Here is a 14,930-nt window from a genome sequence, read left to right on the forward strand (position 1 = left end):
GCCATTTAAGTTACTATCTTAATTCATTGTCTCTAACAATGATATTACACTTTAAGATATTAACCATATTCTAACCACTTGTGATCAAACGACCACGTACATATATATACACTTTAAAGTTAGAACAGGGCGTAACAACACATATTGTATTAAACACAACTGTGATTTACGGGGACATGAGCTCCATAAGACCAACTGTTAGGTTTCTAAACCATTTATGGATTTAATTGTTTTGAGTTGCAGAGTGAAAAAGACATACATTAGATCGACTAAACCTACACAGGGGAACAAATTGTTGTAGGAAAGTAGGATTTAATAACCTGAGGGAAGACTTGAATGTGTTCAAGGCAGGTATATCATCACTATCAAGATGAAGACTACATGATAAGGTTGAAAGGCAGAAGTTATCTGAAACTAATGGGATTGAAATAAGAAAATAACCAAATCCTAAAAACAAATACCAACAAAATTTTTGGTTATACAAAAAATTAGCTAACCCTCAGTTTTCTTATTTTTCGACCCAACTTGTATCGTGCCATTTTTGCTGCACTTGTTTCCTGCAATGTCACCAAGAAGATATTGATAGCTAAACTTGTAGACACAACTTCAACTTTTATAAATAACCTTACGACTTTACTATATAGTAAGTTAAAGCTTATAACCTTTCATGGTGATTAGCATTATATAAAAGTAAAAGCATAACAGATACTTACGCCAGTCAAGTTAAATCCATATTTTTCTTTGTGGATTTAGTCTCGAGAACCAGTCTTCTCATCTGCTTAATACATCTAATACAAAGATTAAAAGAAAACACAAGAAATCTCACATAAAAACCCAAACAATCAATAAAACTTAAAAGAAATCTCATTGAGGAATTTCATCGAACACTAATCAGATTTGTACGTTATCTGAATAACCAAAGTCCATCACATTCTTCCTTTATCTATATCCAGGACACCTTTATCATCCCAAAAGTCTTCAAAATTTGTGAATTAAAAACATATGGAAAAAACCCAAAGATATGAAGAAGAAACTCATACTTCCGATATATCACTCTATCATATTTCTAATTGACTAATGGCTGCCTCTCTCTAAAAGTTTGGATGGAGGAACACTTGAATAAGTTTATCTTGTGATTCAGAGGAAGCACACGATACTTATCTCTTTGCTCAGCCATACCGAACCTTCGAATGACAATGGTGGAGTCGTCTTTAAGATATTGGCCAAAATCAGCCAACAGAGGGTTCTTACATTGTGCTTGTATTTTGTTTCCCTGAGACAATAAACCATATATTAAATGGGATTTATAAACAGGTGGGAAGCAAAAAAAGTGATTAAGAACGATACATGTTATCAAGAAACATTAAAAACATAACCCTTACCCTCTCATCGAGAAGCACCATGTCAACCTTGAAGGTTTGTTCCCATTTACGTATGATCCGGGCCTTTATGTTCCAGAAGTCGCTAGCCACACTAAGATCTTCCACAAAACTGAAATTTTTGTTTGCCATGATTAGAGAGAAAATTAAGATTAAAATGAGATAAGGAAGAGAAGATGTGTGGAGCAACTTCTTGCTTATGAGCCGATTTACAGGGAAACACCAATTAAGTTGTTTGATTATCTTGCTTTTCAAGATTTGTGTTGGGAATTTACAAAAATAGGATTTCTTGTTTGACTTTCTGATTTGATAGAACATCTTTTGAACATAAGTACAACTTAAAGATAAAATTATGTATTTATTTAAGGAAAATAAGCCAAATTTTGAATTCTTGAGAAGAGTAATTCGGTGTAGCCAACTTTTGCGCATGGAAAACATATATAAACTTCCTGCAAATTCGTCTTAAGCAACAACCTAAGTATTTTTCTGTTACTGATTCCTAGTCAAACTAAAACAAACCACATGCTAAAAACATAGTTAGAAACAAACTAATCCTTAACTAAGAAAGTTACCAATACATGATGTCACTAAAAAAGCACTTTAAGTTAATTTTGACTAACGTGGCCTATCTAATATTTTGACAACACCATTCGCTTAAGTCACCCGCTAATCTCCTTTAGTAGTATTTACATGCATACTTTTGATATAATGACACCTTAAGTCCCTACACTTGCATAATTTTCAACATAACCAAAGCTTTGATTTTATATCTTCAACCTTTAAAATATTCGAACTTTACAAAAATAGATTTGAAAATGAAACCACCAATCGTGTAAAAATAAACAAAACCGATATGTTTGCCGAATGATAACCCCAGGGGTCGGACAACAACCGTAAAACCCTTTAATTAAGTGTGGCATTGGCACTCAACACAAAAACAAAAACAAAAATTCCCAAATGTTTAGAGCCATTTCCCACAAATCCCGACCTTCATTAACTTCCATATTTCCATCCAATTCAATCACCCCAACATCTTCTTCTTCTTGTTTTTCCCCCTATTTATTATATCAAACACGATACAAAAACGAGTTACAAAATACAGATGATTTCATTAAAGATTCAGATAGCCCACCAAGATTATTGGTTGTTCAACCTCGATTCAGACCTGATTCTTTATTAAAAACCAAACTTGATGAAGCTCTTAATCTTGCTAATTCACTTCAACAACAAAGAGATGATGGTCACTATTTTAAATCCACCAATAGAGAATTGCCACCGCATATTGTTGTTCAAAACCCGGCTTACAGAATCACTCGAGCAGGTTTATTTCTTCTCAAATAAAGTGAATTTTACCCATTTTGACTTTTTCGGGTCAAATGTATATATTTTGACTTGTGTAATTTGTTCTTATTTGTTAGAAATTTGATATGGGTATTGGTTTATTTGATTTTGGTTGTTGAATATGGTAATGGGTATTACATTTTTTTAGGAAAATTTGTTAGAATGTGTGTTAATTTTGAAGATGAAATGTAGCATGTTTGACCTTTAATATCGAAAGAGTAGTTCAGTTTTTTAGAACTTAGAAAGATTACATGGGTGTCTAGGGTGCTAAATGTATGACCTTTAACCCCAGATTACTTAAAGCCCCAATCCGTATAGTGTTTTTGTATTTGATATAAACAATTAAGTTACAACTAACTTAAGATAAGTAATATATGAGTGATACGTAATATATATTAATCGATAAGGCCCTATTTAAGAAGTTCGCATGAAGTTCCAGACTCCCATGAAGAGCTTATAGTTGCCTGTTTAGGTGCCTGGTAGCTATACTTTTATGAAATGCGCGAGTTAGGTAATGATACGGTCCAAGACCATACAGCCAATGATGTCTTGGTTACTACAGTTGGTTCACATTCAGTTGCAAGCTCAACGGTACGGACCCAAAAGTGGTTAACTCGAAGATTTAATCAAAGTGGGAGTAGTTAATATTAGTAGCATGCGAATTTTTGGGCTACACCCTGCGCCATCTATGCGACTCTCTGGTTTCATCGATGATCATCCTGTTAGCATCCTTGAGAATTCGAGTAGCACTCATAACTTCATTTAACCCCATGTTGCTTCTATGTTGAACTTGTCAATGCAACCCACAACACCCTTCCCGGTTTTCGTCGGAAATGGGGAACCCCTGCAATGTGCGGGTTTTGCCCAACGGTTCCACTTGCATTGGCTCACACGATGTTTCAGGTCCCTTTGTTTCTTTTGGCATTCAAGGGTGTGAGCTGATTTTGGGATTTGATTGGTTCTGTTCTTTGGGCCTAATCACCGCTAACTTTGTTGTTCCGTCCCTGTCGTTTCGCTACAACAACAAAATTGTCACTCTTCAGGGCAAACCACCGCTGTCCGGCGTCACCATTACGGACCTTAAGGACAAGGTCCCTTCTCAAGGGGTGGGCATTGATACGGTCCAAGACCACACAACCAATGATGGCTTGGTTACTACAATTGGTTCACATTCAGTTGCAAGTTCATTGGACCCAAAAGTGGTTACCTCGAAGACTTAATCAAAGTGGAAGTAGTTAATATTAGTAGCACATGTTTAATTAATAGTTAGTCAGATGATTAATTCCTACTGCCATGCATTTTTATTTTACTATGTTTTCCATGTTAGATTAAGTAGTTGTAACTTCCTCCATGTTCCCACGTAGGTAACTGCACTTCATGTTTCTTTTCTATAAGTTGTAATTGCATCATTAATGAACGGCAGAGAAATTTGTCTATCTTTTGTGTTTCTTCTTCTTACTTCTTTTGGAGATTAACCCACTCTAAGGGTTCCTTAACTGGTAATATGACCATTACCCGTTATTTAGTTTACCGACCACATGGCTTATTACTAATTTATCAAAATATCTATTAACTCCGTTTATTTTTGATGAGTGGATTGTCATATAGGCCTTTTTTTACCGAGTTACCAGTCGCTTATCCACTTAACCTAACTAGCCCATGTTAAGAAAGTAGAATTTCTAGGTTGGGTCAGCGACAATATAATTAACAAAGTACAGAACCAACCTAATTACGTTTATGATATATGACATTAGCCCATTTTAGGACTCGCGAAGTAACTATATAAAAGGTTTGATGTTTTTGTTACCTTGGCTGATGCAGATACTTTCTTTGGACCTGGAACTGTGGACACTATAAAATGCCATTTAAACGCTGAAGATTCAAATGTGAAGCAAAACTTTAACATTTTATAGGTTTCTAAATTTTTATATTCTGATGCATTTTAAAAGTTTAAGAATGACTATTTCTGCGGCAGGGTGGAGTTGATGCTGTGTTTGTGAATGGGGCTCTAACTGGAATACAACAGAGAAACCTAGAGGTAAATTATTCTTTGGTTTTCATTGCAATCAATTAAGTTACTTGCCACATATATCATAATACATTTGTAATACTCAAATACCATGGTCACCTTTTTTTATATAAGAATCTATTAATTCTGAAACTTCGCTGAGTGTTATACTACTGATATTGCAGCGGGAATGGGGCAAAGCTGTTTTAGACCGTGTAGGTCTCATCATTGAGATATTTCATGCTCATGCTCATACAAAGGAAGGAAAACTGCAGGTTGTGCCTTATACGTCAATCATTCTCTGTGAATATAAGTTTGACTTCTAATGAGTATTGATCATTTTGTAGGCTGAGTTAGCTGCTCTCATGTACAAAAGAACCAGGCTTGTTCGTGTACGTGGGAGTGGTGGACGCTTAACATTTGGCGGTGAAGCTGAAGTGGTTAGTGCCAAAGGGTACGTAGAATACCTTTTTGAGAAACATAAATATGTGAAATCTTATATATAAGCCTAAATTTTTTTAAATGCTTATATAAATGTTGATTGAGGAATTATCTATTTGGATGTTTATAACATATAGGAGAGGAAGTGGTGGACAAGGGTTTATTAGTGGTGCTGGAGAAACGGAATTGCAGCTTCAACGAAGAAGGTATTATATTTGACCCTAGTATTTTATATCTAATTATACTATTGTGACATTTTTTTCTGTGTAAGTTTAAAATAGAAATGTTATTTCAGAATCATAGAACGGAAAGTTCAATTATTGTCTGAAATTAAAGAGGTACGTCGTACCCGAGCTCTGCAACGTGCTTCTCGCAAAAGGCGTGGAGGGTCACACGGTCAAGACATGCCAACTGTTGCCATTGTTGGGTACACAAATGTTGTACGTGTGTTTCATTGTTCTACAATCACATTTATCATTTCAGTATATTACAAACAGATGAATATCTACTATCTATTAGTTCCTTTTAAAGCATTACCCCCCTCCTCCCTTTTCAAGATTAAGAACTTGAATTACCCAATTTACCCCTATACCATGAACATTAATGATTAACGAGCATGGTACCCACGCAATGTGGTGGCGGTGACGGGGACGGCGGTTTAGTGGTGTCGGTGACGGTATTATTGGTGATGGTGATGGTGGCGGTGTCAAGTGGTGTAGGTTGATGTTAAGGTAATAGTGGAATATATAAAGAGATAAGGGCTTAAAGTGTTCATTATAAAATAAAGGGTTAAATCACTGGATGAACAATGTACTTTCCCTCATTTACATGGTTGCCCATTGAACTGGATTATTGATGTGTATCACCCATATACTTTTCAATTTTTTACATGGTTGACCAACTGCTGACCTGCTATAACAGGTTAATCTCTATTTGCATGGTTGCTCATTGAACTGGATGACTAATGTACTTTGTCTCATTTACATGGTTGTCCCTTGAACTGGATTATTAGTATATATCACCAGCATACTTTTCTATTTTTTACTTGGTTGGCCAAATGTGGACCTGATGACCTACAATAACAGGTTAAACTCTATATTTACTTTTTATTTTTCCAGAAATTATCTTCATCATCTTAATCAATTTTCCAAGCGAAAATTCCGGCAACCATGTTCTTTCGTTTCAAATTGACCCAAACGTCCATAAACTGGGTCATACTGGGTCGTCAATTCAGAAATTTGGGTGATACTAGACTTTAAAATATTTTCAGACGGGTTATTATTGATCAAAAGAAAAAGTGAAATCCTAGAGTACGGGTCATAACAGATTGAGTTGATTACTGGGTTGTTAAATTTCTGAAAAAATAAAAATAGAGATTAACTTGTTATTGTAAGTCATCAAGTCGACATTTGGTCAACCATTTAAAAATTAGATAAGTGTGTGGGTGATGTATATTAATAATTCAGTTCAATGAGCAACCATGTAAATGAGAGAAAGTACATTAGTCATCCAGTTCAATGGGCAACCATGTAAATAGAGATTAACATGTTATAGCAGGTCATCAGGTTAGCAGTTGGTCAACCATGTAAAAAAATGAAAAGTATATGGGTGATACACATTAATAATCCAGTTGAATGGGCAACCATGTAAATGAGGGAAAGTACATTGTTCATCCAATGACTTAACCCTAAAATAAAGGTTTAGGGTGTAAATTAATTCATTAAATATAAATTTGGAAATTATAAAAACTCTTTCCATAGTGGGTGTTTATTAAGGGCAATTTAGTACTTTTGTATCTAACATTTGAGTAACACTTTTTATTTAGCCAAACTTTAATATTTGAATGATTACTTTATCTAATTACCAACTTAATCAATTTATATAACATATATTTTATAACTTTTAATTGTAAAAATATTATTCCCAAAAATTATCTATAATAATGAACAGTTACTGAAGACCGCTAATTAAAAAATATTTAATCCCCGCTACTTTGCGAATTGCGCGGGTACTTTGCTAGTATTTACTAGTTTATAATTTGTATCATCCTGTTCCCTATCCTAACTTGATTCACTTATTTCTCCCAGGGGAAATCTACGTTAGTTGGCGCACTTTCAGACACCTATCTCTTTTCCGACAATCGGTACGATATTCGTTTTGATGCTTGTACCCTTATCTCTTTGGTATGCATAATAGTGTTTGTGCGCCTCATGTACAGGATGTTTGCGACAGTTGATCCCAAAGTACGGAGTGTGATTCTCCCATCAGGGTAAGTAACTAAGTATGGCTTTTTGGTATCTGACTCATTGCTTTGACTCATTCCTAAACTACTTGTGTTTAGGAAGAAGGTGCTCCTTAGTGACACTGTGGGATTTATATCCGATTTGCCTGTGCAGGTAACGGAAACTATTTTTGTTTGTTTCAGACTTGAAGTCATACTTATTAGTTATTACAGTTTCTTATCATGACTATTAATATGACAGTTAGTTCAAGCGTTTCATGCTACATTGGAGGAAGTTGTTGAGGCTGATCTTCTTGTGGTAGGAACTTTCATCACAGTTTCTTATGTTTAAAGCTACAAATGATATAATAGATTAAGTATTAATATTCATGCAGCATGTATTGGACTCGAGTGCACCGAACCTTGATGAGCAACGAGAGTCTGTGCTGCAAGTTCTTAAACAGATAAATGTCCCTGAAGAAAAGCTTCAAAATATGATTGAAGTTTGGAACAAGGTACAAAAAAAATAAAAATAAAAATCTACTATACCCTCTATGTGATCATAAATTCATGTTCTTATAATTTTTTTGGGATTTCAGATTGATCTTTCAGAGCGACAAATGGCTGAAAATCAGGAATGTGAAGAGAACATGGATAATGACTTGGATGGTTGGCTTTCTAGCAAAGATGAAGTGAAATGGGATGATGATACTGTTTCATTTGTGGGATGGAAAACCTTGGAGGATCAACCAATAGATGTTTCTACCTTTTCGTGTGCTATCAAAAGTCCTTCAAAACCGCATCATGAATTCACCGCAGATGTCAAAACCTCGGCGGTAACTAGAGTGGGGTTACAAGAATTGCTAGACCTCATTGATGATAAGTTGAAAACCGAGAAGTTGGTGGAGAGGAGTGTATTTGATCGCAAATGGCGACCACCACGAGAGCAGGCTACAGGCGTTGTAGTCGGATAGTTCTTCGTTGAAATTTTGTTTCAAATCGAGATTGTCTTGGTTTGGTTGTTATTTATAGTTTTCATAGTTAATAAAACAATTTTCTTAAATTGTATATTTCAAATAATATGTTTTACGTTCCATAAAATTGGGGAGTTTATTTGTGCTTCATTCTATCAAACACTGATCCATCTATGTAGGATCATTAGCACAGACACCCATGCAATTTTGCAAAGAAATCAAGATCCAAATCACCCATTTTTTTAAAGATATCTTCAGAAATACAACAATAAATCTCTAAGCAACATACTCAAATTTCATCATAAACTCCCAGATAAATTAATCCCATTAATCTACATTGATTGCCTGATGATAGGGATTCTTAATTCAATTATTAGTAATTTAGTATAAACATAAATCAATCAATCACATATTGACTATTGTTGCATTATAATGAAATCATGTTGATTCTGTAAAGATCTATAAATATCTTCAAAGTTCTTCAGGTTTAATCTTTTAGTCAGACGGCCATGTCAAGGAAACCAGGAAATAGTACAAGACGATTTCCACGTGGTGGTAGTGCAACATTGGGAGGAACATTTCATACGAAATCACGCACATCTACTCTATTTCCCTTTACCATTTCATTGCTAGTAAGTACATAATCATTTTTATAGCAGTAATCTTTACAGCTGTCGTGATATTTGCACCTTTTGTATTCTGATTGGAGGTTTTCCTGTAATTCAGGGGGCTTTTCTTTTCGTTGTCTATTTTTATAGGACCTCTTGGAATATGAGTAAATCTATAGGCATAAAAGATGTTAGCAAGATTGAGGGTAACGTTGTTGATTAATTTCCTTCACATATAATGACCTTGAATTGATTGTATATATTTATATGTTACATTTCAGGTAATCTTTTCTGCACAATATATTTCAGGTGATTTTGGGTGCACAGTTGATGTTCAAAGAGCAATACCTGTTCTAAAGAAAACCTACGGTGACAGCATGCAGAAAGTATTGCATGTGGGACCTGATACTTGCTCGGTGGTATCACGATTGTTGAAACAACCTGAAACTGAAGCATGGGGAGTGGAACCGTATGACATAGAGGAAGCAGACATGGGTTGCAGAAGTCTTGTACACAAGGGTTATGTACGTGTAGCCGACATCAAGTTCCCATTGCCGTATAGAGCCAAGTCATTTTCTCTTGTAATAGTTTCGGATGCAGTTGATTACCTATCTACCAAATATCTCAACAAGACCATTCCGGATTTAGCAAGAATATCAGCTCAAAATCTTGTTATATTCACTGGTATATTGCTATAAATACATATAACACCGATGATGTTTCTAATGCAACTTTTGTTATATGTCATTAACTATCAACTCTTATAGGGTATCCAGTTCACAAAAAGGCTAAAGTTCAACAACCATCAAAATTTGGACGACCGGTATGTAGCAATCTATTATCATTTACCTCCATATAAAGGGGCGTTTGGGATTGTATTTCATAAACTGGTTTAGCAGTTACCAAATAGCATTTTCAAACAACCTGCGCATTCAAAACAATGGTTTCTAGAAAACGCAGATAATCATTTTTTGCATATGATTTTCTTTTTTTATTATTATTTATGTTTTTCAAACTTAACCAAATAATCCACATCAAAACAAAATCCCAAAAACCGTCTTAAATATATTTGTTACTTAAAATTAGCTTATGGTTTTAACTTTTGAGTTATTGGCTTTGTAAAGGGTAAGACGCGGAGCAAGACTTGGTGGGCCCGGTTTTTTGTCCAAACAAGTCTTGAGAAAAATGAAACAGCCTTAAAGAAATTCGAGCAGGCTGCTTATGAGGTTTCATACAAACCAAGATGCCAAGTTTTCCACTTGAAGTCGAATCATTGAAGTTTATAGAATTCTTTATGCAAAATGTGACTTGGTGAGCATAGCAAAAGTATATGTTGAATGTTCAAATTATCAAAGTATTGAATCAAAAAAATGTTTACCAATAATCTCCACACGAACATCGTCCATCCTTAAAACAATGAAATCTGCGAGCATCTCTAACTGTAATCTCCCTACCAGTCAGACCTGATATAATCTTGATTGCGTTATGACAATCCCCACATATTCGTAAATTCTTTGCCACATAAAGAGGCTCCCCATCTTTAGTTGATAACAACCCAAATACGACAGCTAGTTTCTCACTGTGACGCCCTAAACTCGTCTCTTTTTCATCTTCCCTTATTCCATAATCTCTAACCATTGCCCATTTAACATCTGGTTCATACCCTGCTTCCTTCATCTTTTCTAACAATACTTCCCAAAACTTTGCAATCTCCTTCAACATCGGGTGGGAGCTATCTTCTGCAACAAACACATGAACCTTCTTGTTTATCTCAATCCAACTACAACCGGGAATCTTTTTCACTTCACTATTTTTCATTAACTTTCTGATCATTGCCACTTCATCCCATTTATCGGCTTTGCCATACATGTGTCCAAGAATCACATACGGGGCTGCATTAGAAGGTTCAAGTAGTATACACTGTTTGGCTGCTTTAATGGCTAACTCAAGATTGTTATGGGTTCTACAGGCTCCAAGCAGAGACCCCCATCCTACAATACCAGGGTTAAAAGGCATGCTCTCAATAAGTCTTTCAGCTTCATTGAGTTTACCCGCTCGCCCAAAAAGGTCTATCATACATGCATAATGTTCTTCCTCTGGTTCTATACCAAAATTTTCAGTCATCAACTTAAAATACTTTCTTCCCTCCTCAACCTTTCCTGTATGTGCACACACGGACAGGATTGATATAAACGTAATACTTGTAGGGGATATATTCGTTTTAAGCATATGTTCGAAAAGACTTAATGCCTCTATTTGGTATCCATGTTGGGCATAACCTGTGATCAATGAATTTAACGTGACGGTATTGTGCTCTTCCATATTATCAAAAACCCGCCTTGCATCTTGCAAGTTTCCACATTTTGAGTACATGGTAATTAGCGCATTGTTTACAGATATCCTATTTGTTGGAATATCGGATTTAAGTGCCAGACAATGTATCTGTTTCCCTTGAGTCGGTGACGAAAGATTTGAACTTGCACTAATGGCACAAACAAATGTGCAATCATCCGGGCGATAACCTTCTCGTTGCATTTGTTTTAAACAATGTAGTGCGTCTTCTGAAAGATCATCATTTTGTGAATACCCAGAAACCATGGTGTTCCACAGAACCAAATCCGGTTCAACTATTTCTTCAAATACTTTCTTACAATCCGACATCCCTGCATTACACTTTGAATACATATCAATCAAGCCACTTCCCACATGTGTATTCTGATGAAAACCTTTCTTGATTAACTGACAATGAAACTGAATTCCACCACGTAAATCTACTAAACAAGTAAACGCAGTTAAAACGCTAGCTAAAGTATATATATCAATCCTAAACCCCAAACTAACCATTTCCATATACAAAGCAAGTGACTTTAGTCCTTCTCGATGCTGACTAAACGCCACAATCATCGAATTCCAAGTCACCTCATCTTTCTCACAACCCAAATCATCAAAAATCCATTTTGCATAATCCAAATACCCGTTTTTACTATAATACGTAACAAGACTATTATTCACCGATATATAACCAATAAAACCACCCGCGATCGCCAACTTATGAAGCTGTCTAACCAAACCGATATCTTTACAAGCAGCAGTAACAGCAGCAGAGAATGTAAACCCATCCATTTCAAAACCCAACTCACGCATTTCCTTAAACAACCCAATTGCAACCCGGGTTTCACCGCGATCAGCATAAGCTGCAATAAGCGTGTTATACGACACAACATCTGGTTGAGGAATTTCGTCGAACAGTTGGTGGGCAATGTGGGGTTGGGATTCTTTAGCATAGGCTGAGACAATGGTATTGAAAGTAAACACATTTGGGTGTGGGATAAGATCAAAGACTTTTCGGGCACTCGCCAGATGGCGGCATTTTGAGTATAAAAGAATGAAGTGATTTGAAAGGTATGCAGAATGTGGGATTAGGGTTTTAATGTAAAGAGTGTGCAGGGTTTTTCCTGTTAGTAAATCTTTGTTTGAAATGCATGTTTTTAGTAATTGTGTAAAGTGTTGCATGGATTGTGTTGATATTTGGTTCATTTGTGTATGTGTGTTGCATTTGTTTGATCAATTTGCATACCTCTTTAGCTTTTCCACCAATGTAATAATTTTATTTTTATGTTTTCTTAGCATATACAATGAATCGGTTGGAAAACATCTTTTATAGTTTTATGCATAAAATCAGATGTCAACGATTCTAGCTACTTGGATTTGGATACGGATCACTCTCATATCATCATGAAAGATGGAATGGGATGATGTTTTCTTAACGGATAAATGTATAATTAAAAAATTAACCCCCAAAGAAAACTTTCATTGAAAACTCAACTGAAAAGGAGAATGCTAAAATGACTAACGGTTTACAAATTTTTTTTTATACTAACTGATGTGTCATATGATGAAGGTGTTCCATGTCATTGTATTAACTTAATTACGTAAAATTCTCATTTTTAATGACTTTCCTTCGGCACCCACCTTATTAATTTTCTCTCCTTTAAATACAAAAACGTTTTTCTCTTCCCACAACAAAATATTTGTATAACTCAGAAGGTCAATTTTTTCTAAGGTCCTTTTTGTTTGTAAAAGTCTTGAACTTTTTTCTATGGGTTTTTGGGATTTGTTATCGGTTTACAACATGATATTTTTAACTTCTTTTCTCATTTTTCCTAAAGTGATACTGTATTGTAGTTGTATGGAATGCGTTTCTACCAAAAAGATGTGCTGATGATAGGTATAAAAGTCTAAGATGATATATTTTAATATACTCTGATTTTTAAAATTACATATTTAGTAATTAAATGTAAATAACATATTATATATAATTTACATATTTGATTACTCCGTATATTGTTTTTCACTTTTTCATAATCAATTATTATGTGAGGGATAACTGCTTATGAACTTTGTTCATGTAATGTAGATGACGAAAGAAAAATTGATTTGATTGGATGTAATTAGATTGAGTTGAAGAGGAAGGCTAACTATGGAAAGGGCATTATGGGAAAGGGAAATAAATTTCTACGAGACGGCAGAAAAAGATAAACTAATTAATTACTCATTATATGATGTATGTTAATGTATGACATGGAGGGTCTAGTCGGATTACATGTCAGTTAGTATAGAATGGTTTGTATAAATTGTTTTTCATTCTAGCATTTCTCAACTGAAAAATCTAAAAAAATAACCCGAATAAAATAAACCTTTTGAATATTATGACCTTTTGATATATCTGTTGTAAAAAAAGGGTCGTTATAAAATGACTTTGTAATTACTATATTACCATTACTATATATATAATAATATAATATAATATATAATTTGGGAATTTGGAACTCTGTGCCAAACCTTTTTTTTTTTACAGTTAATCAGTATTCGATACCATAGAATACCTAATCGTATAATGGTGAAGCTTTGCATGTACTCTAAACTATGAGATATAGACCATAATCCGTTACAGGTGATTCAGGGAAAAAAACTCACAGACTTGTCACTCATGAGAGTCGAACCCAAGACATATGAGAAAAAACAGAGATACATCTGCTAGTTGAGTTTGCTTCATTTGCATTATGTGTCAAACCGTATTGGCTTTTTCTTTATTTCTTTATTTTTATTATTATTTTTTTTGTTTAATTTCTTAAAAAGTCTTTATATTTTATACAACTTTATAAAAATGGTTTATGTGGTTCTTACACTTATGTCATTTCAGTCCTTTTTGTCATTTGAGACATTTTCAAATTAGTTTATGTTTATAATTATGATATACATTTTTTCCGTATGTTTTTTCTTGCTTTTTATTATTTAAAAAACGGTAGATTGATAGGAACCGTTTGATCCTATGTATCGAATTGGTACCCACATAATCCCCAGCAGGGATAGTGTCAAGGTAATTCAACCACTTAAATTCAATTATGCATTCGAACTCAGGTTGCAACTAGAAAGTGACAGCTGGTGACCAACTTGGTTGCTTTTTACTATTTATTATATATTATATATTATAGTGGGTGTTTATATTTGTCATTTACTGTGCAAAAGTTATTGTATAAGATTACTATGTATTTTTTTTACATCAAACTTTAAATAATGTTATTACGTGTTTATTTGTGTTTTTATTTTTGTTTTGGTTTTATCTTTTATTTTTAATTTGACTTTTAAATAAAGTATTTAATTTTTCTTTAGACATATTTTTTACTTTTTATATTTATATGTTATTTTTATTATTCATTTTCTGTATGAGTATTACATTATATATTCTCAGGTGACGGTATTGAGTATCCTTTAGATATATACTCCTGATCATCTTCGAAAGATTAGTTTGTGATGCTTATCGATTTTTCGTTAACTTTCTATTTCTAATGATCTAGGACATTTATGTTTTAATTGTGTTTGTATAATTATTTTTTTTTATTTTTAATTTTTCATCTTCATACTTACTATCTTTAAAATTTATAAAATATTTTAACA

General features: G+C 34.2%; 3 protein-coding genes across 3 annotated transcripts; 2 read left to right on the forward strand and 1 right to left on the reverse strand.

Moving 5' to 3' along the window:
• The first annotated feature begins 2,253 nt into the window (after nt 1-2,253).
• On the forward strand, nt 2,254-8,524 carry LOC122578249 (GTP-binding protein At3g49725, chloroplastic). The gene is made up of 13 exons (XM_043750162.1): nt 2,254-2,700; nt 4,542-4,606; nt 4,696-4,758; nt 4,914-5,003; nt 5,076-5,182; nt 5,307-5,375; nt 5,465-5,609; nt 7,257-7,312; nt 7,388-7,438; nt 7,511-7,565; nt 7,653-7,709; nt 7,786-7,905; nt 7,990-8,524. The coding sequence occupies exons 1-13, from the start codon at nt 2,337-2,339 to the stop codon at nt 8,362-8,364; spliced, it is 1,617 nt and encodes a 538-aa protein (XP_043606097.1). The 5' UTR covers nt 2,254-2,336; the 3' UTR covers nt 8,365-8,524.
• Nucleotides 8,525-8,873: 349 nt separating this feature from the next.
• On the forward strand, nt 8,874-10,249 carry LOC122610136 (probable pectin methylesterase CGR2). Its single transcript, XM_043783130.1, has 5 exons — nt 8,874-8,996; nt 9,091-9,178; nt 9,282-9,656; nt 9,740-9,795; nt 10,097-10,249. Exons 1-5 carry the CDS (start codon nt 8,874-8,876, stop codon nt 10,247-10,249), a joined length of 795 nt encoding a protein of 264 aa, XP_043639065.1.
• On the reverse strand, nt 10,224-12,708 carry LOC122579344 (pentatricopeptide repeat-containing protein At3g49710). The gene has a single exon (XM_043751504.1). It carries the CDS (start codon nt 12,507-12,509, stop codon nt 10,347-10,349), a length of 2,163 nt encoding a protein of 720 aa, XP_043607439.1. The 5' UTR covers nt 12,510-12,708; the 3' UTR covers nt 10,224-10,346.
• Nucleotides 12,709-14,930: the final 2,222 nt, after the last annotated feature.

The sequence above is a fragment of the Erigeron canadensis genome, chromosome 8 (assembly GCF_010389155.1).
Source record: "Erigeron canadensis isolate Cc75 chromosome 8, C_canadensis_v1, whole genome shotgun sequence".
In the NCBI taxonomy this organism is placed as follows: domain Eukaryota; kingdom Viridiplantae; phylum Streptophyta; class Magnoliopsida; order Asterales; family Asteraceae; genus Erigeron; species Erigeron canadensis.

What these genes read in the sequence shown, in the direction of transcription:
- LOC122578249 (XM_043750162.1), top strand. Translation starts at nt 2,337, where the DNA reads ATGTTTAGAGCCATTTCCCACAAATCCCGACCTTCATTAACTTCCATA. An exon ending in TATCTCTTTTCCGACAATCG is followed by an intron (nt 7,313 to 7,387) that starts GTACGATATTCG and finishes CCTCATGTACAG; the next exon opens with GATGTTTGCGACAGTTGATC. An exon ending in TATCCGATTTGCCTGTGCAG is followed by an intron (nt 7,566 to 7,652) that starts GTAACGGAAACT and finishes TTAATATGACAG; the next exon opens with TTAGTTCAAGCGTTTCATGC.
- LOC122610136 (XM_043783130.1), top strand. Translation starts at nt 8,874, where the DNA reads ATGTCAAGGAAACCAGGAAATAGTACAAGACGATTTCCACGTGGTGGT. An exon ending in AGATGTTAGCAAGATTGAGG is followed by an intron (nt 9,179 to 9,281) that starts GTAACGTTGTTG and finishes AATATATTTCAG; the next exon opens with GTGATTTTGGGTGCACAGTT. An exon ending in CATCAAAATTTGGACGACCG is followed by an intron (nt 9,796 to 10,096) that starts GTATGTAGCAAT and finishes GGCTTTGTAAAG; the next exon opens with GGTAAGACGCGGAGCAAGAC.
- LOC122579344 (XM_043751504.1), bottom strand. Translation starts at nt 12,509, where the DNA reads ATGAACCAAATATCAACACAATCCATGCAACACTTTACACAATTACTA.